Here is a 25,945-nt window from a genome sequence, read left to right as displayed (position 1 = left end):
AATGTCCACTTTAGCTACTCTCTTCCTTTTTATGTGCTTATAAAAGCTGTTACAATCTTTTTTTTTTATTTAGAGATACAGCACTGAAACAGGCCCTTCGGCCCACCGAGTCTGTGCCGACCAACAACCACCCATTTATACTAATCCTACATTAATCCCATATTCCTACCACCTACCTATACTAGGGGCAATTTTATAATGGCCAATTTACCTATCAACCTGCAAATCTTTGGCTATGGGAGGAAACCGGAGCACCCGGCAAAAACCCACGCAGTCACAGGGAGAATTTGCAAACTCCGCACAGGCAGTACCCAGAATCGAACCCGGGTCCCTGGAGCTATGAGGCTGCGGTGCTAACCACTGCGCCATTGTGCCACCCTGTTTTTATATTGCTGGTTAATTTACTCTCATTCTATTTTTTCCCTTTTTATCAACTTTTTGGGGGCTCTTTGCTGGTTTCTAAAACACTCCCAATTCTCAGACTTGCTACTATTTTTTGCAACATTGTAAGCCTCTTCTTTTAGTCTAATACTCTCCTTAACTTCCTTAGTGAGCCATGGATGGGTCTTTCTGGACGAGTTTTTGTTTTTGAACAGAATGTACTTTTGAGGAACCATCTGAATTGTTCCTTTAAATGTTTCTCACTGTTCATTTACCGCCATACTTTCCAGTCTATTTACCCAAATAACCTTAGCCAGTTCTCCCCTCATACCTTTGTAATTGGCTTTGTTTAAGTTTAAGATTCTTGTTTGTGATTGAAATGTGTCACTTTCAAACTTAACATGAAATTCAATGGTATTATGATCACTATTTCCCAGTGGATCTTTTACTATGACACTGTTTATTAACCCTGCTTCATTACACAATACGAGATCTAAGATAGCTTTATCCCTAGTCGGTATGGATGATACAAAGTTTGGCAATGTAGTAAACAGTGACCACAGCAGTAGCAGACATCAGGAGGACAAACACAGACTGGTGAAATGAGCCGAGACATGGCAAATTCAAGTTAAATCAAGGTGTGACAACACAGGGAATCAGGTAGGTGATTGGCAAGTGAGTATTGCTGCTTAGGGACTGAGTTTAAACAACTAGCAGAGTAAAAACGTTAATAATATTAAGTATTAATAACAAGGAACCAGTGAGCAGCTGGTGAATATGTCTTTTTAAAGTAAGATTTATTACTACTAGTACAGTGCATTAAGTATTAGTAGGGTTTACCAGTATTAGCAAGATTTATTAGCAGGCTCCATATGCTGGCAACTCAACCACTAGGTGGCACAGAACTAGCACATTCGCAAATGCAGTCTCTTCCACTGAAACGTCACTGTCTGCGACGTTCAGGCAGCTGCCAGGATTAAAGATGGCGCTGCTCAATTTATCACAGAAAAACAAATTCAACCCGAAGATCCCTTCAAAGGCTGTCATCGCTGCCTCCATCCCACTCCCAGCAGTTCCCCACTCCCTCCTACAATTGCGCTTCTCTATATCAGTCCCTCATGCACCCATCTTCTCGCCGCTGCCTTCCCTTAAGCACTCACTCCAACCTCGCCGCTCTCCCCCCCCCCCTCAGCCACTCGCTCCATACCTCACCACTGCTCCCCCCCACCCCTCCCCTCGGCCGATTGTTCCCCACTCCTTGCTTCCCACCCCCGCTCTCCGGCCGCTGGTTCCCTGCTTCCCCCCCACCCCCTCTGCAGCCGCTAGCTCCAGGCCGCACCACGTCCCTCCTCTTGGCCACTTGCTCCCACGTTCGATTGTTCTCCGCCACCTGAAGAAACAAGGCGTGCTGCAAGGGGTGACAGGTCGACGTATGAGTGAGTGGCTGAGAGGAGGGAAGCGGCGTGGCCTAGATCTAGCGGCTGCAGGGGTGGGGGGGGGGATGGTGGAGAAAGCAGGGAGCAAGCAGCTGGAGAGTGGGGCGGGGGGGTTGGGGCGGGAAGCGAGGAGCAGGGAACAATCGGCCAAGGGGAGTGGGGGGGAGCAGTGGCAAGATCTGGAGTGAGCAGCTGGGGGGGGGGGGGGGGGCGGGGGGGAGGGTGAGAATGCGTTGAGGCCTAGAGCGAGTGGTCAAGGCGGGGAGAGCAGCCAGTGGGTGGGAGCGAGTAGCTGAGTGGGAGGAAGCAGGCGGGGGGAGCGAGTGGCGGGGATCAAGCTCCAGCGTCAAAGTCCCCCATTCAGCCGCTCACTGAATGGGAGGCGCGGATACGCGATGACATTGGCGTTACCTGATGACGTTTTCCCGCACACGCGCCAGTTAGTCCTGGCAAGACGCAGGCTGTGCATGCGCAGCATCTCACTGAGAGCTGGAGACTGTTTGCGCATGTGCGCAGCTTGGAGCACTCTAATGACGTCAGCGGGCTGCTGCATTGTCAGGATTCACTTTGTATTAGTATTGCTAAGGTTTATTAATAGTATAACGAAAGCAAAATACTGCAGATGCTGGAAATCTGAAATAAAAACAAAAAGTGCTGGAAATACTCAGCAGATAATAGTAGTAAGGTTCACCGGTATTGGTAAAGATTTATTAGCAGTAGCAAGGTTATTAACTAATCAATAGCAGAATGGCAGGGCTGCTCCAAACTTTACAGTGCACAGCTTGTGCTATGTGGGAACTCCAGGACTCTCCTGTATCTTGGATAACCATTTGTGCAGGAAACATCGTTGCAGAGCTTGAGCTACGGGTTTCGGAACTTGAGCAGCAGCTGGCATCACTGCAGGGCATCTGGGAGGTTGACAGCATCGTGGATAGCATATTTATAGATGCGGTCACCCCGCAGCCTAAGAGTATGCATGGAAAGAGGGAATGGGTGACTACCAGAAAATCAAGTAGAAACAGGCAGGTGGTGCAGGAGTTCCCTGAGTGCATCCTACTCTCCAACCAGTATTCAGTCCTGAATATTAGATTAGATTAGATTAGATTAGAGATACAGCACTGAAACAGGCCCTTCGGCCCACCGAGTCTGTGCCGAACATCAACCACCCATTTATACTAATCCTATATTCCTACCAAACATCCCCACCTCTCCCTATATTTCCCTACCACCTACCTATACTAGTGACAATTTATAATGGCCAATTTACCTGTCAACCTGCAAGTCTTTTGGCTTGTGGGAGTTGATGAGAGTGATGAATTCATCTGGAGAGCGCAGCCAGAGCCAAGTCCATGGCACCACGGGTGGCTCAGATGTACAGGGGGGTGTACAAGGAAGACTGGAAGAGCAATAGTAATAGGTGATTCAATAGTTAGGGGAATCCCCACAGACGTGAATCCAGAGTGGTGTGTTGCCTCCCTGGTGCAAGGGTCAAGGATGTCACTGAACGGCTGCAAAGCGTCCTGAGGGGGGGGGAGGGTGAACAGCCAGAGGTCGTGGTCCACATTGGTACCCTTGTTCAAAAAAGGATGTAAAGAGGGGGAGGTGGTGGCGTAGTGGTAATGTCACTAGACTAGTAGCCCTAGGCTACTGCTCTGGGGACATGGGTTCGAATCCCACCAGGGCAGATGGTGGAATTTGAATTCAATTAATAAACCTTGAATTAAAAAGCTAGTCTAGTGGTGATCATGAATCCATTATCGATTGTTGTAAAAAACCCATCTGGTTCACTAATGTGCTTTAGGGAAGGAAATCTGCCATCCTTACTTGGTCTGGCCTACATGTGACTCCAGACCCACAGCAATGAGGTTGACTCTTAAATGCCCTCTGAAATGGTCTAGCAAGACACTCAGTTGTATCAAACTGCTACAAAGTCTAAGAAAAGGAATGAAACTGGACGGACCACCCAGCATCAACCTAGGTACTGGAAACGACAACGGCAAACCCAGCCCTGTCGACCCTGCAAAGTCCTCCCTGCTAACATCTGGGGGCTTGTGCCAAAATTCGGAGAGTTGTCCGACAGCCTAGTCAAGCTACAGCCTGACATAGTCATACTCACCTAATCATACCTTGCAGACAATGTCCCAGACACCACCATCACCATCCCCCGGAATGTCCTGTCCCACCAGCTGGACAGACCCACCAGAGGTGGCGGCACAGTGGCATACAGTCAGGAGGGAGTTGCCCTGGGAGTCCTCAACATCAACTCCGGACCCCATGAAGTCTTATGGCATCAGGTCAAACATGGGCAAGGAAACCTCCTGCTGATTACCATCTACCGGCCCCCCTCGGCTGATGACTCAGTGCTTCTCCATGTTGAACACCAATTGGAAGAAGCACTGAGGGTGGCAAGGGCACAAAATGTACTTTGAGTGGGGGACTTCAATGTCCATCACCAAGAGTGGCTTGGTAGCACCACTACTGACCGTCTGGCCGTGGCCTGAAGGGCATAGCTGCTAGACTAGGTCTGCGACAAGTGGTGAGGGAACCAACAAGAGGGAAAAACCTACTTGACCTCATCTCCACCAATCTACCTGTTGCAGATACATCTATCCATGACAGTATTGGCAGGAGTGACCACCTCACAGTCCTTGTGGACACACTGAGGGTACCCATCATTGTGTTGTGTGGTGCTAAATGGGATAGATTTCGAACAGATCTAGCAACTCAAAACTGGGCATCCATGAGGCGCTGTGGATCATCAGCCGCAGCAGAACTGTATTCAACCACAATCAGTAATCTCATGGCCCGGCATATAGCCCACTCTACCATTACCATCAAGCCGGGGGACAAACCCTGCATCAATGAAGAGTGCAGGAGGACATGCCAGGAGCAGCACCAGGCATACCTAAAAATGAGGTGTCAGCTTGGTGAAGTTACAACACAGGACTACTTGCAAGCCAAACAGCGGAAGACACGGCTAAGCGATCCCACAACCAACGGATCAGATCTAAGCTCTGCAGTCCTGCCACATCCAGTCGTGAATGCTGGTGGACAATTAAACAACTAACAGGAGGAGGAGGCTCCACAAACATCCCATCCTCAACAATGGGGATGCCCAGCACATCAGTGCAAAAGACAAGGCTGAAGCATTTGCATCCATCTTCAGCCAGAAGTACCGAGTAGATGATCCATCTCCCAAGGTCCCCAGCATCACAGATGCCAGTCTTCAGCCAATCTGATTCACTCCACATGATATCAAGAAATGGCTGAAAGCACTGGACAGAGCAATGGCTATGGGCCCGACAACATTCCGGCAATTGTACTGAAGATCTGTGCTGTAGAACTAGCCATGCCCCTAGCCAAGCTGTTCCAGTACAGCTACAACACTGGCATCTTACCTAGCAATGTGGTAAACTGCCCAGGTACGTCCTGTGCATAAAAAGCAGGACAAATCCAACCCAGCCTATTACCGCCCCATCAGTCTACTCCTGATCATCAGTAAAGTGATGGAAGGTGTCATCAACAGTGCTATCAAGCAGCACTTGCTCAGCAATAACCTGCTCACTGCCGCTCAGTTTGGGTTCAGCCAGGGCCACTCAACTCCTGACCACATTACAGCCTTGGTTCAAACATGGACAAAAAAGGAAATCGAACCATAGAACAGAGCTGAACTCAAGAGGTGAGGTGAGAGTGAATGCCCGTGACATCAAAGCAGCATTTGACTAAGTATCGCATCAAGGAGACCTAGCAAAACTGGAGTCAATGGGAATCAGGGGGAAAACTCTCTGCTGGTTGGAGTCATACCTAGCACAAAGGAAGATGGCTGTGGTTGTTGGAGGTCAATCATCTGAGCTCCAGGACATCACTGCAGGAGTTCCTCAGGGTAGTGTCCTAGGCCCAACCATCTTCAGCTGCTTCATCAATGACCTTCCCTCCATCATAAGGTCAGAAGTGGGGTTGTTTTCTGATGATTGCACAATGTTCAGCACCATTCGTGACTCCTCAGATACTGAAGCAGCCCATGCAGCAAGACCTGGACAACATCCAGGCATGAGCTGATAAGTGGTAAGTAACATTCACACCACACAAGTGTCAAGCAATAACCATCTCAAAGGAGACAGGCCGAAGTGTTGGAAAATGGGATTCGAACAGAGAGGTGCTGGATGGCCGGCCCAGACACGATGGGCCAATGGGCCTGTTTCTGTGCTGTATAACTCTATGACTCTATGTTCCCTTAATGTTCAATGGCATTACCATCACTGAATCCCCCACTATCAACATCCTGTGGGTTACCATTGGCCAGAAACTGAACTGGATCAGCCATATAAATACTGTGGCTACAAGAGCAGGTCGGAGGCTGGGAATTCTGCAGCGAGTAACTAACCTCCTGTCTCTCGAAATCCTGTCCACCATCTACAAGGCACAAGTCAGGAGTGTGATGGAATACTCTCCACTTGCCTGGATGGGTGCAGCTCCAACAACACTCAAGAAGCTCGACACCATCCAGGACAAAGCAGCCCGCTTAATCGGCACCCCATCTACAAACATTCACTCCCTCTACCACCGACGCACAGTGGCAGCAGTGTGTACCATCTACAAGATGCACTGCAGCAACTCACCAAGGCTCCTTTGACAGCACCTTCCAAACTCGCGACCTCGACCACCTAGGACAAGGGCAGCAAATGCATGGGAACACCACCAATTGTAAGTTCCCCTCCAAGTCATACACCATCCTGACCTGAAACTATATCACCGTTCCTTTACTGTCGCTGGGTCAAAGTCCTGGAACTCCCTTCCTAACAGCACTGTTGGTGTATCCACACCCCAAGGACTGCAGCGATTCAGGAAGGCAGCTCACCACCACCTTTCAAGGGCAATTGAGGATGGGCAATAAATGCTGGCATAGCCAATGACACCCACATCCCCCAAATGAATAAAGAAAAAAAAAAGCCCAGCAACTGCAGGCCAGTCAGTTTGACTTCGGTGGTGGGGAAACATCTAGAAACAATAACTCGGGACAAAATAAGTAGTTACATCGATAAATGCAGATTAATTAAGGAAAGTCAGCATGGATTTGTTAAGGGAAAATCGTGATTAACTAATTCGTTGAAGTTTTTTGAAGAGGCAACAGAAAGGGTTGATGAGGGCAATGCTGTTGATGTGGTGTACATAGCTTTCCAAAAAGCATTTGATACAGTGTCACACAACAGACTTGTGAGCAAAGTTATAGTTCGGAATAAAAGGGACGGTAGCAACATGGATACAAAATTGGCTGAGTGACAGGAAACAGACAATAGTGTTTAATAGATGTTTTTCAGGCTGGAGGAAGGTTTATAGTGAAGGAATCATAGAAAGTTTACAGCACAGAAAGAGGTCATTTGGCCCATCGTGTCTGCGCCAGCCAAAAACGAGCCACCCAGCCTAATCCCACTTTCCAGCATCTGGTCCGTAGCCCTTGGTGTACGGACACAATTTCAAAATTTGTGGATGATATGATACTTGGAAGCATTGTGAACGGTGAGGAGCATAGTGTAGTACTTCAAAAGGACCTAGACAAGTTGGTGGAATGGGCAGACAGGTGACAGATGAAGTTCAATGCAGAGATTGAAGTGATTCGTTTTGGTAGGAAGAAGATGGAAAGGCAATATAAAATAAAGGGGACAACTCTAAAGGGGGTGCAGGAGCACAGGGACTTGAGGGTACATGCACATAAGTCATTGAAGGTGGCAGGATGGGTTGAGAGAGCAGTTAATGAAGCATACAGTATCCTAGGCTTAATATATTAATAGGGGCATAGAGTACAAGAGCAAGGAGATTGTGAAGAAGTTGTATAAGACACTAGGTCAGCTTCAGCTGGAGTATTGCGTCCAATTCTAAGCACCGCACTTTAGGAAAGGTATGAATGCACTGGAGAGAGTACAGAAAAGATTCATGAGAATGGTTCCAGGAATGAGGAACTTCAGTTACGTGGACAGATTGGAGAAGTTGGGACTATTTTCCTTGGAGAAGAGAAGGCTGAGAGATGATTTGATAGAGGTATTCAAAATCATGAGGGGTCTGGACTGAGTAAACAGAGAGAAACTGTTCCCACTCTGTGAAAGGATTGAGAACGGGAGGGCACAGATTTAAAGTATTTGGTAAGAGAAGCAAAAGTAACATGAGGAAAAACGTTTTCACACAGCGAGTGGTTAATGTCTGGAATGCACTGCCTGAGAGTGCGGTGGAGGCAGGTTTAATTGAAACATTCAAAAGGGAATTAGACAGTTATATGAAAAGGAAGAATGTGCAGGGTTATGGGGAGAAGGCAGGGAAATGGCATTAGATGAATTGCTCATTCGAAGAGATGTGTGAACACGATGGGCCGAATGGCCTCCTTCTGAGCTGTAACAGTTCTGTATTAAGTGTGAAGTGATGCACTTTGGGAGGAACAACATGGAGAGGAGTATAATCTAAAGGTACTATTTTGAGGGGGTTGCAAGAACAGAGAGACCTGGGGATGTATATCACAAATCAGTGAAAAGGCAGTTAAGACTGTGTATGGGGTTCTTGGCTTTGTAAAAAGGGCACTGAATACAAAAACAAGAGAGTCATGCCATATAATTCTCTGGTTAGGCCTCAGCTGCAGTACTGTGTACAATTCTAGGCACCACACCTTAAGATAGATGCAAGGCCCTGCAGTGAGTACAAAGCAGGTTTACTAGAATGATACCAGGGATGAGGGAGTTCAGTTCTGTGGATAGATTAGAGAAGGTGGAATTCTTCTGCTTACAGCAGAGAAAGTTCAGGGGAGACCTAACAGGGATATCAAACTTATGTGGAGTTTTGATAGAGCAAGTAGAGAGGAACTGTTTCCTTTGGCAAGTGGATCAGTAACCAGAGGTTATAGATTTAAAATAAATGGCAAAAGAATAGAGGGGAAGTAAGGAGATATATCTTCTTGTTAAAATCTGGAATGCACTACCTGAAAGGGTGGTGGAAGCAGATAACATAGGAACTTTCAAATGGCTATTGGACATGTACTTGAAGAGGTCTAATTTGCAGGGCTATAGGAAAAATGCTGGGGAGTGGAACTAAATAGGATAGCTCCTTCAAAGAGCTGGCACAGGTGTGATGGGCCAAATAGCCTCATTCAGTGCTGTAAGATTCTATGGAGGTAATTTTAACCGTAAAAAGGAGGGTTGGGGTCAAGTGGGATGTTAAAATTTTAAAAATTTCAAACCCGACCCCAACCCACTTCCTTCCGGTTTTACCGGAGGTGCAACAGGGAGCGGAGTGAGTGACCAACCCGCTCCAGGAAGCAGAGTGGCCATTTAATTATAATGTGGCTGTGAGCTTCTCATGCAATCTGTCTGCCAGGTTTAACCCTGGTCAACCAGGTCTCCCAGACCACAGGAAACCCAGCAACTAAAAGGAGTTGACAACACCTCCACCAGATCCGTAACAACTATTTGACTCCCCCTACTCCACAATCAAACAGCACCCCTATCCCAGGATCAGTGACAATCCCCACAAAGATCTAGATTTCCCCCCACCCACCCCATCACACTCCCATTAACTCATCTGCACAGGGTGCCAAACCTTTCAATCAGGCTTCCAAGTAGGGAAACTCCTTGAAAGAAAAGACACACTCTGTGGAATCAAAACTCCCCCCTCTCCACTCACAAAACCCATCCCTTTCAAGATGATTCGACTGCTGATAAATTCCCTCGCACACTTTGTCAGAGAACACATTCCTACTCCCTCTCCCCTTCCTGCACGTGCCTCCTCCCACTCCAGTTCCCTTTTTTCCCCTTTCACTCCTCATCCTGCTCCCTTGCACATGCTCCTCCCGCTTTACCTGCCGACCATCTCAGAATTGTTGTAGACGGGAATATTGGGTTTGTCCTTGTTGTTGTATGGTCCGAAATGACAGTTTGGAGCCCCAAACCATTCGTCAAATCCATGCCTGAGGGGGTGGAACTGGGCTCGGTGCCCCAAGTGCCTGTGGGAGGAAGAAATGGAGAGTCAGACTGCAAATGTTTCCAAATTAAAACACTTACCCCAGTGCCCAAGGTGGGTGATTTACACGGTTTTCTGACAGGGGTACACAGCAACGAAGCTAATACTCAGTACAATGCATGCTGCTGTGCTCACGGTCTCTGATCAGGTGTCTGTAACACACCGAGTTAAATGCCTGAAATCCTTTGATGTAAGCAAAGGTTCAGCAACTCATCCAAACTCCAAGCTCCACTCAGGTTAAACTTGCTAACATCTGCTACCCTGGTGATCTTGCACAGGGAGAACTTGAAACTAATTTGGCAGGGGGATGGGCACCAGGACAAAGAGGAGAGGAGAGAAGATCCAAGAAGACAGGGAGAAACAAATAGCACTAAAGTAAAGAACAGTTTAGAAATAGGAGGGATCAGACGGGGGCAATAACAAAACAGTCTAAGATGGGTTTGGAGTGCATGTGCATAAATGTAGGCAGCAAGGTGAATAAGGTGGGTGAGCTGCAGGCAGAAGAGTCCTGGCTCAAAGAAAGGGAAGATTTGGGAATTTAATATCCTGGTTACAAGGTATTCTGGAAAGATAGGGAAGGAAAGAAAGGAGGGGTGGTGGTAGTGACCAAAGAAACTATTGTAGCACTGGACAGGGATGATGTAGTTGAGGCATCAAAGACAGAATCAATTTGGTTAGAATTAAGGAATAAAGGAGATATTACGCTATTGGGTGTATACTACAGGTAACCAAATTGTGGTAAGGAGATAGAGGAGCAAACGTGCAGGCAAATTACAGAAATTTGCAAGAACTGGGTTGTGATAATGAGGGACAGTCATTGTAAAATAGGAAGCCTTCATCCGAGGTTATGAGGGAAATAAGGATGAAAATTGCAGAGACTCTGGCCACTATCTTTCAATCCTCCTTGGATATGGGGGCCGGGGGGGAAGGTGCCAGAGGGCTGGAGGACTACAAATGTTACACCCCTATGGATGGATGGATGGTCTCTACTTTAATGCCAGGAGTATTACAGGTAAAACGGATGAGTTAAGGGCAAGGATTGACACGTGGAATTGTGATATAGTAGCCATCACGGAGACATGGTTGAGGGAGGTGCAGGATTTGCAGCTCAATATCCCGGGATATAGAATCTTCAGGCGAGACAGAGGAAGGGGTAAAAGAGGAGGGGGCATTGCAATATTAGTTAAGGAGTCAGTTACTGCAGTAAGGAGAGATGATATCTTGGAGGGGGCATCAAATGAAGCTTTATAGGTCGAGTTTAGGAATAAAAAAGGGACAGCCAGGTGTTCATTATAGACCCTCAGATAGTCAGCGGGAAACTGAGGAGCAAATATGTGCGCAATTCACAGAGGTGTGTAAAAATAATAATAGGGTAATTATATTAGGTGATTTCAACTTTCCCAACATTATTTGGGATAGTCATCGTGTTAAGGGCTTAGATGGAGTGGAGTTCTTAAAATGTATACAGGAGAACTTTTTAGCTCAGTATGTAGAGGATCCAACAAGGGAGGGTGCAGTGCTGGACCTAATTCTGGGGAATGAAGCCGGACAGGTGGTTGATGTGTTGGTGGGGGTGCATTTTGGTGATAGTGACCACAACATGGTACAATTTAAGCTTGTTATGGAGAAAGAAATAGACAAGTTGCAAAAAAAGGTTTTGGATTGGGGGAGAGCGAATTTTAGTAAAATAAGGCAGGATCTGGCCAAGGTAGACTGGAAAGAGTTACTTGTCGGGAAATCTACAGAAGAGCAGTGGGAGGCATTCAAAAAGGAAATGGGGAGGGTACAGGCCCAACATGTTCCCTCTAGGATAATAGGTAGGAGCAACAAGCCTAGAGAACCATGGATGACCAGAAACATTCAGGGTACGATGAGAAGGAAAAGAGAGGCTTTTAGCAAATACAAGGAGAGCAAATCAACGGAAGCATTAGTGGAGTACAGAAAGTGTAGGATGGAGCTTAAGAAAGCAATTAGGAGAGCAAAGAGGGGATATGAGAAAGCTCTGGCTGGTAAAAGTAGGGAAAATCCCAAGATATTCTATAAGTATATCAATGGGAAGAGGATAACCAGGGAAAGAGTAGGACCCATTAGGGACCAAGGGGGAAATCTGTGGGTGGAGCCAGAGGACACTGGTAGGGTGCTGAACGAATACTTCACATCTGTCTTCACCCAAGAGAATGAGGATGTAGATATGGAACTCAGAGAGAGACTGTGAGGTTCTTGAGCAAATTGTCATAGGGAGTGACAAGGTATTGGAGGTTTTGGCAGGCTTAAAAGTGGACAAATCTCCAGGTCCAGACGATTTGTGTCCCAGGATGCTGTGGGAGGCGAGGGTGGAGATTGCAGGGGCTCTGACCCAAATTTTTAATTCCTCTCTGGCCACGGGGGAGGTGCCAGAGGACTGGAGAACAGCTAATGTGGTCCCACTATTTAAGAAAGGTTGTAGAGATAAGCCAGGGAACGATAGACCAGTGAGTCTCACATCAGTGGTAGGGAAACTATTGGAGAAAATTCTGAAGGAGAGAATCAATCTCCACTTGGAGAGGCAAAATTTGATTAGGAATAGTCAGCATGGCTTTGTCAGAGGGAGGTCTTGCCTAACAAATTTGATTGCATTTTTTGAGCATGTGACCAGGTGTGTAGATGAGGGTAGTGCAGTTGATGTAGTTTACATGGATTTCAGCAAAGCCTTTGACAAGGTCCCACATGGAAGACTTATCAAGAAAGCAAATGCACATGGGATACAAGGTAACTTGATAAGGTGGATTCAAAATTGGCTTAGCTGTAGGAGACAGTGATGACAGATGGCTGTTTTAGTGATTGGAAGCCAGTGTCCAGTGGCGTACCACAGGGATCTGTGCTGGGTCCCCTATTGTTTGTCATTTATATAAACGACATAGGTGACTATGTGGGGGGTAGGATCAGTAAGTTCGCGGATGACACAAAGATTGGTTGAGTGGTTAACAGTGAGGTTGAGTGTCTTGGGTTACAGGAAGATATAGACAGGATGGTCAAATGGGCAGAAAAGTGGCAGATGGAATTTAACCCTGAAAAGTGTGAGGTGATACACTTTGGAAGGAGTAATGTGAAATGGAAGTATTCAATGAATGGCCTGACACTGGGAAGTTCCGAGGAACAAAGGGACCTTGGCGTGTTTGTCCATAGATCTCTGAAGGCAGAAGGGCAGGTTAATAGGGTGGTAAAAAAGGCACATGGGACACTTGCCTTTATCAATCGAGGCATAGATTACAAAAGCAGGGAGGTCATGTTGGAGTTGTACAGAACTTTGGTAAGGCCACAGCTGGAGTACTGTGTGCAATTCTGGTTGCCACATTATAGGAAGGATGTGATTGCACTGGAGGGGGTGCGGAGGCGATTCACCAGGATGTTGCCTGGGATGGAACATTTAAGCTATGAAGAGAGGTTGGATAGGCTTGGGTTGTTTTTGCTGGAGCAGAGAAGACCGAGGGGTGACCTGATCGAGGTGTACAAGATTATGAGGGGCATGCACAGGGTGGATAGGGAGCAGCTGTTCCCATTAGTTGAAGAGTCAGTTACGAGGGGACACAAGTTTAAGGTGAGAGGCAGGAGGTTTAAGGGGGATTTGAGGAAGGACTTTTTTACCCAGAGGGTGGTGACGGTCTGGAATGCCCTGCCTGGGAGGGTGGTAGAGGCAGGTTGCCTCACATCCTTTAAAAAGTACCTGGATGAGCACTTGGCATATCGTAACATTCAAGGCTATGGGCCAAGTGCTGGCAAATGGGATTAGGTAGACAGGTCAGGTGTCTTTAATGCATCGGTGCAGACTTGATGGGCCGAAGGGCCTCTTCTGCACTGTATTATTCTGTGATTCTGTGAAGATCGACATGCCCAGGCAGCAACCAAGTGCAAACAGTGGAAGGAATTTCGAGCATTCTATTCACTCGCTTCATCAAACACCACCTGCCCCACCTGTGGCAGAGTGTGTGGATCCAGAATTGGACTATTCAGTCACCTAAGGACCCACCTCCCTGAGGTGGGAGAAAGTCATCCTCATTCCTGAGGGACTGCTGAAGACTCTGTTCATGTCAAACACACGTTTGAAACTCTGGGTCGAGTGAGGGTCCTCCTGTCACTGACACCTCCAAGGACACTCCCTTCCAGCACTCAAACATTGTCAACTCAGGAGCTAACTGCTTACACAAGCCCAGTTCAAATATTGATATTTGAACAGATAACCAAATTATCAAAGGAATCACAGCAGAAAACTAAAACTAAACTAAAACTATTCAAAAAAGGTGAGAAGTATAAACCCAACAGCTACAGGCCAGTTAGCCTAATATCATTGATGAAGGTTGATGAGGGAAGTACAGTTGATGCTGTCTATATGGACTTTCAAAAGCAATTTGACAAAGTACCACATAATAGACTTGTTAGCAAAAATAAAGCCCATGGGATTAAAGGGTCATTGGCAGTGTGGATACAAAATTGGCTGAGGGACAGAAAACAGCAAGTAGTGGCGAACAGCTATTTTTTTAGACTGAAGAGAGGTGTTCCCCAGAGGTCAGTATTAGGACCACTGCTCTTTTTGAGCTAAATTAATGGCCTGGACTTGGGTGTACAGGAAATCATTTCAAAGTCTGCAGATGACACAAAACTCAGAAAAGTACTTAACAGTGAGGAAGATGGTATTATATTTCAGGGGCTTTAATGTAGAGAAGTGTAAAGTGACTGATTTTGGTCGGAGAAATGAGGACATGCAACATAAACTAATTGGTTCAAATTTAAAGGTGCTGTAATGTTGAAAACGTATATGGGGTCCTTGGCTTTATTAATAGAGGCATAAGAGTACAAAAATTAGGGAAATTATGCTAAATCTTTATAAATCATTGGTTCGGCCTCAGCTGGAGTAATGGGTCCAATGCTGAACATCACACTTTTGGAAGGATCTTAAGGCCTTGGAGAGGGTGCAGAAACTATTTGCTAGAAAGTTACCAGGGATGATGGACTTCAATTAATGTGGAAAGACTGGAGAAGCTGGGGTTGTTCTCCATAGAGTAGAAAAGTTTAAGGGGAGATTTAATAAAGGTGTCCAAAATAATGAAGGGTTTTGATAGTGTAAATAAGGAGAAATGATTTCCAGTCGCAGGAGGGTCAGTAACCAAAGTCGGAGATTTAAGATGATTGGCAAAATAATCAGAGGCGACATGAGGAAATAAGAAACTTTTTTTTGTTACATAGCGAGTTGTTACGATCTGAAATGTGCTGCCTGGAAGAGTGGTGGATGCAGATTCAATATTAACTTTCAGAAGAGAATTAGTTAAATACTTGAAGGGGAAAAAAATTGCACTGTGTGTCCATGTGCAGCAAGACCTGGAAAAGATCCAGGCTTGTGCTGATAAGTGGTGAATAACATTCAAACCACACAAGTGCCAGGTAATGACCATCTCCATCAAAATAGAATCTAACCAGCAATACGATCGCTGAATCCTCCACTAGCAACATCCTGGGAGTTACCATTGACCAGAAACTGAACTGGAGTAGCCAGATAAATACTGTGACTACAAGAGGTCACAGACTCAGAATTCCGCAGCGAGTAACTCACCTCCTGACTCCCCAAAGCCTGTCCACCATCTACAAGGCACAAGTCAGGAGTGTGATGGAATACTCTCCACTTGACTGGATGGGTGCAGCTCCAACAACACTCAAGAAGCTCGACATCATCCAGGACAAAGCAGCTTGCTTAATCGGGACCCCATCCACCACCTTCAACATTTACTCGCTCCACCACTGGTGCATAGTGACAGCAGTGTGTACCAGCTACAAGATGCATTGCAGCAACCCGCCAAGTCTCCTTCAAAAGCACCTTCTAAACCTGCGACCTCTACCACTTAGAAGGACAAGGACAGCAGATGCATGGGAACACCACCATCTGCAAGTTCCCCTCCAAGCCACACACTATCATAACTTGGAACTATATCGCTGTTCCTTCACTGTCGCTGGGTCAGATTCCTGGAACTCCCTTCCTAACAGCACTGTGGATGTACCTACCCCACATGGACTGCAGCAGTTCAAGAAGGTAGATCACCTCCACCTTCTCAAGGGCAATTAGGGATAGGCAACAAATGCTGGCCTTGCCAGCGACACCCACATCCCATGAAAGAATAAAAAGAAATCTGAGGAGTTGCGAATGGTACTGAACAGTGCAATCATCAGCAAAATCCCCACTTTTGACCTGATGTTGGAGGGAAGGTCAGTGATGAAGCAGCTGAAGATAGTTGGGTCAAGGACACTACCCTGAGAAACTCCTGCAGCCAAGTCCTGGGGCTGAGACGATTGACCTCCAACAACGGCACCCATCTTCCTTTGTGTGAGGTATGACTCCAACCATTGGAGAGTTTTCCTCCCAACTCCCATTGACTTCAGTTTGGCTTGGGCTCCTTGACACCAGCCTTGGTCAAGTGCTGCCTTGATGTCAAGGGCAGTCAGTCACTCTCATCTCACCTCTGGATTCCAGTTTTTTTGTCCAGGTGTGGAGCTCAGCGGCCCTGGCGGAATCCAAGCTGAGCATTGGTGAGCAGGTTATTGCCGTTTAAGTGCCGCTTTATAGCACTGTAAACGACACCTTCCATCACTTTGCTCATGATTGAAAGTAGACCAATGGGGTGGACAGATTTGATTTGTCCTGCTTTTTGTGGGCAGAACATACCTGGGCAATTTACCACATTGTCGGGTAGATGCCAGTGTTGTAGCTGTACTGGAATAGCTTGGATAGGGGCAGGCTAGATGTGGAGCACAAGTCTTCAGCACTATAGCTGAGATCTTGTCTTGGTCAATTGCCTTTGCTGTATCCAGTCCCTTCAGCCATTTCTTGTTATCACGTGGAGTGAATCAAATTGGTTGAAGACTGGCATCTATGATGGTGGGGACCTCAGGAGGAGGCCAAGATGGATCATCCACTTGGCACTCCTGGCTGAAGATGGTTGCAAACACCTCAGTCTTGTCTGTTGCACTGACGTGCTGGGCTCCCCCATCATTAAGATGGAGACGTTTGTGATGCTTCCTCGTCCAGTGAGTTGTTTTAATTGTCCACCACCATTCACAACTGAATGCAGCAGGACTGCACAGCTTTGATCTGATCCATTGGTTGTGGGATCGCTTAGCTCTGTCTATAGCATGCTGCTTCCATTATTTCAGCATGCAGTTAGTCCCGTCTTGTAGCTTCACCAGGTTGGCACCTCAGTTTTAGGTGTGCCTGGTGCTGCTCCTGGCATGCTGTCCAACACTCCTCATTGAACCAGAGTTGGGCCCCTGGCTTTATGGTAAATGGGCTGAATGGCCTCCTTCTGTGCTGTACCATTCTAAGATTCATAGTGAGCTATTTGTACTCTAATCCTGCAGATACTTCTGGATATTGCTTTGATGATTTCAAGTTAACCAACCACTTCCCAACGATCTTGCTGGAATATCCTGCCTTCTGCAGGAGTTCTGGCAAAAGAATCTCCGAACCAGGAATTCCTCCCACAATTTCCTGTGGTGTGTACCCTGCACAGAGAGAAAGGGAGTGATGTTAGTGACGTGTGAAACTGGCTATATTGAATTCACCTGCCAAGAAACATTGTCCACTTTCTTTATTCCCACCCCTAGTCCGTCAATCACACAAGATGAGATTTCCAGGGCTACGGTTCAGATCGGAGCATCAGAGGGAGAGCCAGACTAAGAATCAAGTCAGATTGGTGGCTCCTGGGGAGAGTTGCTCAATCTCATGAGGCAGGCACAGACACCGTGTCTCGCACGTGCCGCACACACACACACACACACACAGTGTCTCTCACACACGGTGGCACTGCGCCTTTCAAACACACTGACACTGTGTCTCTCTCACACACGCCGATACTGTGTCCCTCACACAAGCCGACACTGTGTCCCTCGCAGACGCTGACACCGTGTCCCCCGCACACAATGACACCGTGTCCCTCGCACACAATGACACCGTGTCCCTCGCACACAATGACACCGTGTCTCTCGCACACAATGACACCGTGTCTCTCGCACACAATGACACCGTGTCTCTCGCACACACTGACACTGTGTCTCTCGCACACAATGACACTGTGTCTCTCGCACACAATGACACCGTGTCTCTCGCACACAATGACACCGTGTCTCTCGCACACAATGACACCGTGTCTCTCGCACACAATGACACCGTGTCTCTCACACACATGCTGACACTGTGTCTCTCACACACATGCTGACACTGTGTCTCTCATACACACTGATACGATGTCTCTCACACACACGCTGACACTGTGTCTCACACACACACTGATACGATGTCTCTCGCACATGCTGACACGGTGTCTCTTGCACATGATGACACTGTGTCTCTCACACAGACTGATACGATGTCTCTCGCACATGCTGACACGGTGTCTCTTGCACACGCACCTACACCATGTCTCGCACGTGCGTGCACACACACTGTCTCACACACACGCTGGCATTGCGCCTCTCGCACATGCTGACACTGTGTCTCTTGCACATGCTGACACTGTCTCTCTTGCACACGCACTGACACAGTGTCTATCGCACAAACGCTGACACAGTGTCAAATCGCACACACGCTGACACCATGTCTATCGCACAAACGCTGACACCGTGTCGATCGCACAAACGCTGACACCGTGTCTATCGCACACACAATGACACCGTGTCTATCGCACACACACTGACACCGTGTCTATCGCACACACAAAGACACCGTGTCTCTCGCACACACACTGACACCGTGTCTATCGCACACACAATGACACCGTGTCTCTCGCACACACACTGACACCGTGTCTATCGCACACAATGACACCGTGTCTATCACACACACACTGACACCGTGTCTCTCGCACACACTGATACCGTGTCTATCACACACCATGACAGCATGTCTATCGCACTCACAATGACACTGTGTCTATCGCACACACACTGACACCGTGTCTATCACACACCATGACAGCATGTCTATCGCACACACAATGACACTGTGTCTATCGCACACACACTGACACCGTGTCTATCGCACACAATGACACCGTGTCTATCACACACACACTGACACCGTGTCTCTCGCACACACTGACACCGTGTCTATCACACACCATGACAGCATGTCTATCGCACTCACAATGACACTGTGTCTATCGCACACACACTGACACCGTGTCTATCACACACCATGACAGCATGTCTATCGCACACACAATGACACTGTGTCTATCGCACACACACTGACACCGTGTCTCTCGCACACACTGACACCGTGTCTCTCGCACACACTGACACCGTGTCTCTCGCACACACACTGACACCATGTCTCTCGCACACACACTGACACCGTGTCTCTCGCACACACACTGACACCGTGTCTATCACACACCATGACAGCATGTATATCGCACACACAATGACACTGTGTCTATCGCACAAACACTGACACAGTGTCCATCGCACAAACGCTGACATAGTGTCTATCGCACAAACGCTGACATAGTGTCTATCGCACACACGCTGACACCGTGTCTATCGCACACACAATGACACTGTGTCTATCGCACACACGCTGACACAGTGTCTATCGCACAAACGCTGACATAGTGTCTATCGCACAAACGCTGACATAGTGTCTATCGCACACACGCTGACACAGTGTCTATCGCACAAACGCTGACACCGTGTCTATCGCACACACGCTGACACAGTGTCTATCGCACACAAGCTGACAGTGTCGATCGCACAAACGCTGACACAGTGTCTATCGCACAAACGCTGACACCGTGCTATCGCACACACGCTGACACAGTGTCTATCGCACAAACGCTGACATAGTGTCTATCGCACACACGCTGACACCGTGTCTATCGCACACACGCTGACACCGTGTCGATCGCACAAACGCTGACACAGTGTCTATCGCACAAACGCTGACACCGTGCTATTGCACACACGCTGACACAGTGTCTATCGCACAAACGCTGACATAGTGTCTATCGCACACACACTGACACCGTGTCTATCGCACACACGCTGACATCGTGTCTATTGCACACACGCTGACATCGTGTCTATCGCACACACGCTGACATCGTGTCTATCGCACACACGCTGACACAGTGTCTATCGCACACACGCTGACACCGTGTCTATCGCACAAACGCTGACACCGTGTCTATCGCACAAACGCTGACACCGTGTCTATCGCACACACGCTGACACCGTGTCTATCGCACACACGCTGACACCGTGTCTATCGCACACACGCTGACACCGTGTCTATCGCACACACGCTGACACCGTGTCTATCGCACACACGCTGACACCGTGTCTATGGCACACACGCTGACACAGTGTCTATCGCACACACGCTGACACAGTGTCTATCGCACACACGCTGACACCGTGTCTATCGCACACACGCTGACACAGTGTCTATCGCACAAACGCTGACACAGTGTCTATCGCACACACGCTGACACAGTGTCTAGCGCACAAACGCTGACACAGTCTCTATCGCACACACGCTGACACAGTGTCTATCGCACAAGCTGACACCGTGTCTATCGCACAAACGCTGACACCGTGTCTATCGCACACACGCTGACACTGTGTCTATCGCACACACGCTGACACCGTGTCTATCGCACACACGCTGACACCGTGTCTATCGCACACACGCTGACACCGTGTCTATCGCACACACGCTGACACCGTGTCTATCGCACACACGCTGACACCATGTCTATGGCACACACGCTGACACAGTGTCTATCGCACACACGCTGACACCGTGTCTATCGCACACACGCTGACACAGTGTCTATCGCACAAACGCTGACACAGTGTCTATCACACACACACTGACACCGTGTCTCTCGCACACACTGATACCGTGTCTATCACACACCATGACAGCATGTCTATCGCACTCACAATGACACTGTGTCTATCGCACACACACTGACACCGTGTCTATCACACACCATGACAGCATGTCTATCGCACACACAATGACACTGTGTCTATCGCACACACACTGACACCGTGTCTATCGCACACAATGACACCGTGTCTATCACACACACACTGACACCGTGTCTCTCGCACACACTGACACCGTGTCTATCACACACCATGACAGCATGTCTATCGCACTCACAATGACACTGTGTCTATCGCACACACACTGACACCGTGTCTATCACACACCATGACAGCATGTCTATCGCACACACAATGACACTGTGTCTATCGCACACACACTGACACCGTGTCTCTCGCACACACTGACACCGTGTCTCTCGCACACACTGACACCGTGTCTCTCGCACACACTGACACCGTGTCTCTCGCACACACACTGACACCATGTCTCTCGCACACACACTGACACCGTGTCTCTCGCACACACACTGACACCGTGTCTATCACACACCATGACAGCATGTATATCGCACACACAATGACACTGTGTCTATCGCACAAACACTGACACAGTGTCCATCGCACAAACGCTGACATAGTGTCTATCGCACAAACGCTGACATAGTGTCTATCGCACACACGCTGACACCGTGTCTATCGCACACACAATGACACTGTGTCTATCGCACAAACGCTGACACAGTGTCTATCGCACAAACGCTGACATAGTGTCTATCGCACAAACGCTGACATAGTGTCTATCGCACACACGCTGACACAGTGTCTATCGCACAAACGCTGACACAGTGTCTATCGCACACACGCTGACACAGTGTCTATCGCACACAAGCTGACAGTGTCGATCGCACAAACGCTGACACAGTGTCTATCGCACAAACGCTGACACCGTGCTATCGCACACACGCTGACACAGTGTCTATCGCACAAACGCTGACATAGTGTCTATCGCACACACGCTGACACCGTGTCTATCGCACACACGCTGACACCGTGTCGATCGCACAAACGCTGACACAGTGTCTATCGCACAAACGCTGACACCGTGCTATTGCACACACGCTGACACAGTGTCTATCGCACAAATGCTGACATAGTGTCTATCGCACACACACTGACACCGTGTCTATCGCACACACGCTGACATCGTGTCTATTGCACACACGCTGACATCGTGTCTATCGCACACACGCTGACATCGTGTCTATCGCACACACGCTGACACAGTGTCTATCGCACACACGCTGACACCGTGTCTATCGCACAAACGCTGACACCGTGTCTATCGCACAAACGCTGACACCGTGTCTATCGCACACACGCTGACACCGTGTCTATCGCACACACGCTGACACCGTGTCTATCGCACACACGCTGACACCTTGCCTATCGCACACACGCTGACACCGTGTCTATCGCACACACGCTGACACCGTGTCTATCGCACACACGCTGACACCATGTCTATGGCACACACGCTGACACAGTGTCTATCGCACACACGCTGACACAGTGTCTATCGCACACACGCTGACACCGTGTCTATCGCACACACGCTGACACAGTGTCTATCGCACAAACGCTGACACAGTGTCTATCGCACACACGCTGACACAGTGTCTAGCGCACAAACGCTGACACAGTGTCTATCGCACACACACTGACACAGTGTCTATCGCACAAGCTGACACTATGTCTATCGTACACACAATGACACAGTGTCTATCGCACACACAATGACACAGTGTCTATCGCACACACAATGACACTATGTCTATCGCACACACACTGACACCGTGTCTATCGCACAAATGCTGACACTATGTCTATCGTACACACAAGTGTCTATCGCACAGACGCTGACACAGTGTCTATCGCACAAACGCTGACACCGTGTCTATCGCACAAAATGACACAGTGTCTATCGCACACACGCTGACAGTGTCTATCGCACACACGCTGGCACAGTGTCTATCGCACAAACGCTGACACAGTGTCTATCGCACACACTTTGACACAGTGTCAATCGCACACACGCTGACACAGTGTCTATCGCACAAACGCTGACACAGTGTCTATCGCACACACGTTGACACCGTGTCTACCGCACACACGCTGACACCGTGTCTATCGCACACACGCTGACACCGTGTCTATCGCACACACGCTGACACAGTGTCTATCACACACACGCTGACACAGTGTCTATCGCACACACGCTGACACAGTGTCTATCGCACACACGCTGACACAGTGTCTATCGCACACACAATGACAGTGTCTATCACACACACGCTGACACCGTGTCTATCGCACACACGCTGACACAGTGTCTATCGCACACACGCTGACACCGTGTCTATCGCACCAACGCTGACACAGTGTCTATCGCACAAACGCTGACACAGTGTCTATCGCACACACGCTGACACAGTGTCTATCGCACACACGCTGACACAGTGTCTATCGCACACACACTGACACAGTGTCTATCGCACACAAAATGACACAGTGTCTATCGCACAAACGCTGACACAGTGTCTATCGCACACACACTGACACAGTGTCCATCGCACAAACGCTGACACAGTGTCTATCGCACACACACTGACACAGTGTCTATCGCACAAACGCTGTCACAGTGTCTATCGCACACACGCTGACACAGTGTCTATCGCACACACGCTGACACAGTGTCTATCGCACACACGCTGACACAGTGTCTATCGCACAAACGCTGACACAGTGTCTATCGCACAAACGCTGACACAGTGTCTATCGCACACACGCTGACACAGTGTCTATCGCACACACGCTGACACCGTGTCTATCGCACAAACGCTGACACAGTGTCTATCGCACACACACTGACACAGTGTCTATCGCACACACACTGACACAGTGTCTATCGCACACACAATGACAGTGTCTATCGCACAATCGCTGACACAGTGTCTATCGCACACACACTGACACAGTGTCTATCGCACAAACGCTGACACAGTGTCTATCGCACACACACTGACACAGTGTCCATCGCACAAACGCTGACACAGTGTCTATCGCACACACACTGACACAGTGTCTATCGCACAAACGCTGTCACAGTGTCTATCGCACACACGCTGACACAGTGTCTATCGCACACACGCTGACACAGTGTCTATCGCACACACGCTGACACAGTGTCTATCGCACAAACGCTGACACAGTGTCTATCGCACAAACGCTGACACAGTGTCTATCGCACACACGCTGACACAGTGTCTATCGCACACACGCTGACACCGTGTCTATCGCACAAACGCTGACACAGTGTCTATCGCACACACACTGACACAGTGTCTATCGCACACACACTGACACAGTGTCTATCGCACACACAATGACAGTGTCTATCGCACAATCGCTGACACAGTGTCTATCGCACACACACTGACACAGTGTCTATCGCACACACACTGACACAGTGTCTATGGCACAAACGCTGACACAGAGTCTATCGCACAAACGCTGACACATTGTCTATCGCACACACACTGACACAGTGTCTATCGCACATACGCTGACACCGTGTCTATCGCACAAACGCTGACACAGTGTCTATCGCACAAACGCTGACACAGTGTCTATCGCACACACGCTGACACAGTGTCTATCGCACACACGCTGACACAGTGTCTATCGCACACACACTGACACCGTGTCTATCGCACACACAATGACACAGTGTCTATCGCACAAACGCTGACACAGTGTCTATCGCACACACACTGACACAGTGTCTATCGCACACACACTGACACCGTGTCTATCGCACACACACTGACACCGTGTCTATCGCACACACACTGACACCGTGTCTATCGCACACACACTGACACCGTGTCTATCGCACAAACGCTGAGACAGTGTCTATCGCACAAACGAAGACACAGTGTCTATCGCACAAACGCTGACACTGTGTCTATCGCACAAACGCTGACACAGTGTCTATCGCACACACGCTGACACAGTGTCTATCGCACAAACGCTGACACAGTGTCTATCGCACAAACGCTGACACAGTGTCTATCGCACAAACGCTGACACAGTGTCTATCGCACACACGCTGACACCGTGTCTATCGCACAAACGCTGACACTATGTCTATCGGACACACACTGACACCGTGTCTATCGCACACGCTGACACAGTGTCTATCGCACACACAATGACACCGTGTCTCTCGCACACACACTGACACCGTGTCTATCGCACACACACTGACACCGTGTCTATCGCACACACAATGACACCGTGTCTATCGCACACACACTGACACCGTGTCTATCGCACACACAATGACACCGTGTCTATCGCACACACACTGACACCGTGCCTATCGCACACACAATGACACCGTGTCTCTCGCACACACACTGACACCGTGTCTATCGCACACACACTGACACCGTGTCTATCGCACACACACTCACACCGTGTCTACGGCATACAATGACACCGTGTCTATCGCACACACACTGACACCGTGTCTCTCGCACACACTGACACCGTGTCTATCACACACACACTGACACCGTGTCTCTCGCACACACACTGACACCGTGTCTATCACACACCATGACAGCATGTCTATCGCACACACAATGACACTGTGTCTATCGCACACACACTGACACCGTGTCTCTCGCACACACACTGACACCGTGTCTATCACACACCATGACAGCATGTCTATCGCACACACAATGACACTGTGTCTCTCGCACACACTGACACCGTGTCTCTCGCACACACACTGACACAGTGTCTATCGTACACACACTGACACAGTGTCTATCGCACACACACTGACACCGTGTCTCTCGCACACACTGACACCGTGTCTATCACACACCATGACAGCATGTCTATCGCACACACAATGACACCGTGTCTATCGCACACACACTGACATCGTGTCTATCGCACACAATGACACCGTGTCTATTGCACACCATGACACCGTGTCTATCGCACACCATGACACTGTGTCTATCGCACACACTGACACCGTGTCTATCACACACACACTGACACCGTGTCTCTCGCACACACTGACACCGTGTCTATCGCACACACACTGACACCGTGTCTCTCGCACACACTGACAC

At 48.5% G+C, this 25,945-nt stretch overlaps 1 protein-coding gene across 3 annotated transcripts in view; it reads right to left on the bottom strand.

Annotated features, from left to right (window-relative positions):
• The window catches only part of galns (galactosamine (N-acetyl)-6-sulfatase), a 216,167-nt gene that overhangs the window by 108,287 nt on the left and 81,935 nt on the right, over nt 1-25,945 (bottom strand). For 2 of the 3 annotated variants that reach the window (XM_068048989.1, XM_068048990.1), the window contains 2 exons: nt 17,237-17,339; nt 9,655-9,798 (listed from right to left, as the gene is read on the bottom strand). In XM_068048989.1, coding sequence (XP_067905090.1) covers nt 9,655-9,798; nt 17,237-17,339 — 247 coding nt within the window. The remainder of the gene's footprint in view (nt 1-9,654; nt 9,799-17,236; nt 17,340-25,945) is intronic. The other variant, XM_068048991.1, reaches the window with a different exon arrangement.

This window comes from Heterodontus francisci, chromosome 17, assembly GCF_036365525.1.
Source record: "Heterodontus francisci isolate sHetFra1 chromosome 17, sHetFra1.hap1, whole genome shotgun sequence".
Classification (NCBI taxonomy): Eukaryota; Metazoa; Chordata; class Chondrichthyes; order Heterodontiformes; family Heterodontidae; genus Heterodontus; species Heterodontus francisci.
This window is presented reverse-complemented; position numbering and strand designations above follow the sequence as displayed.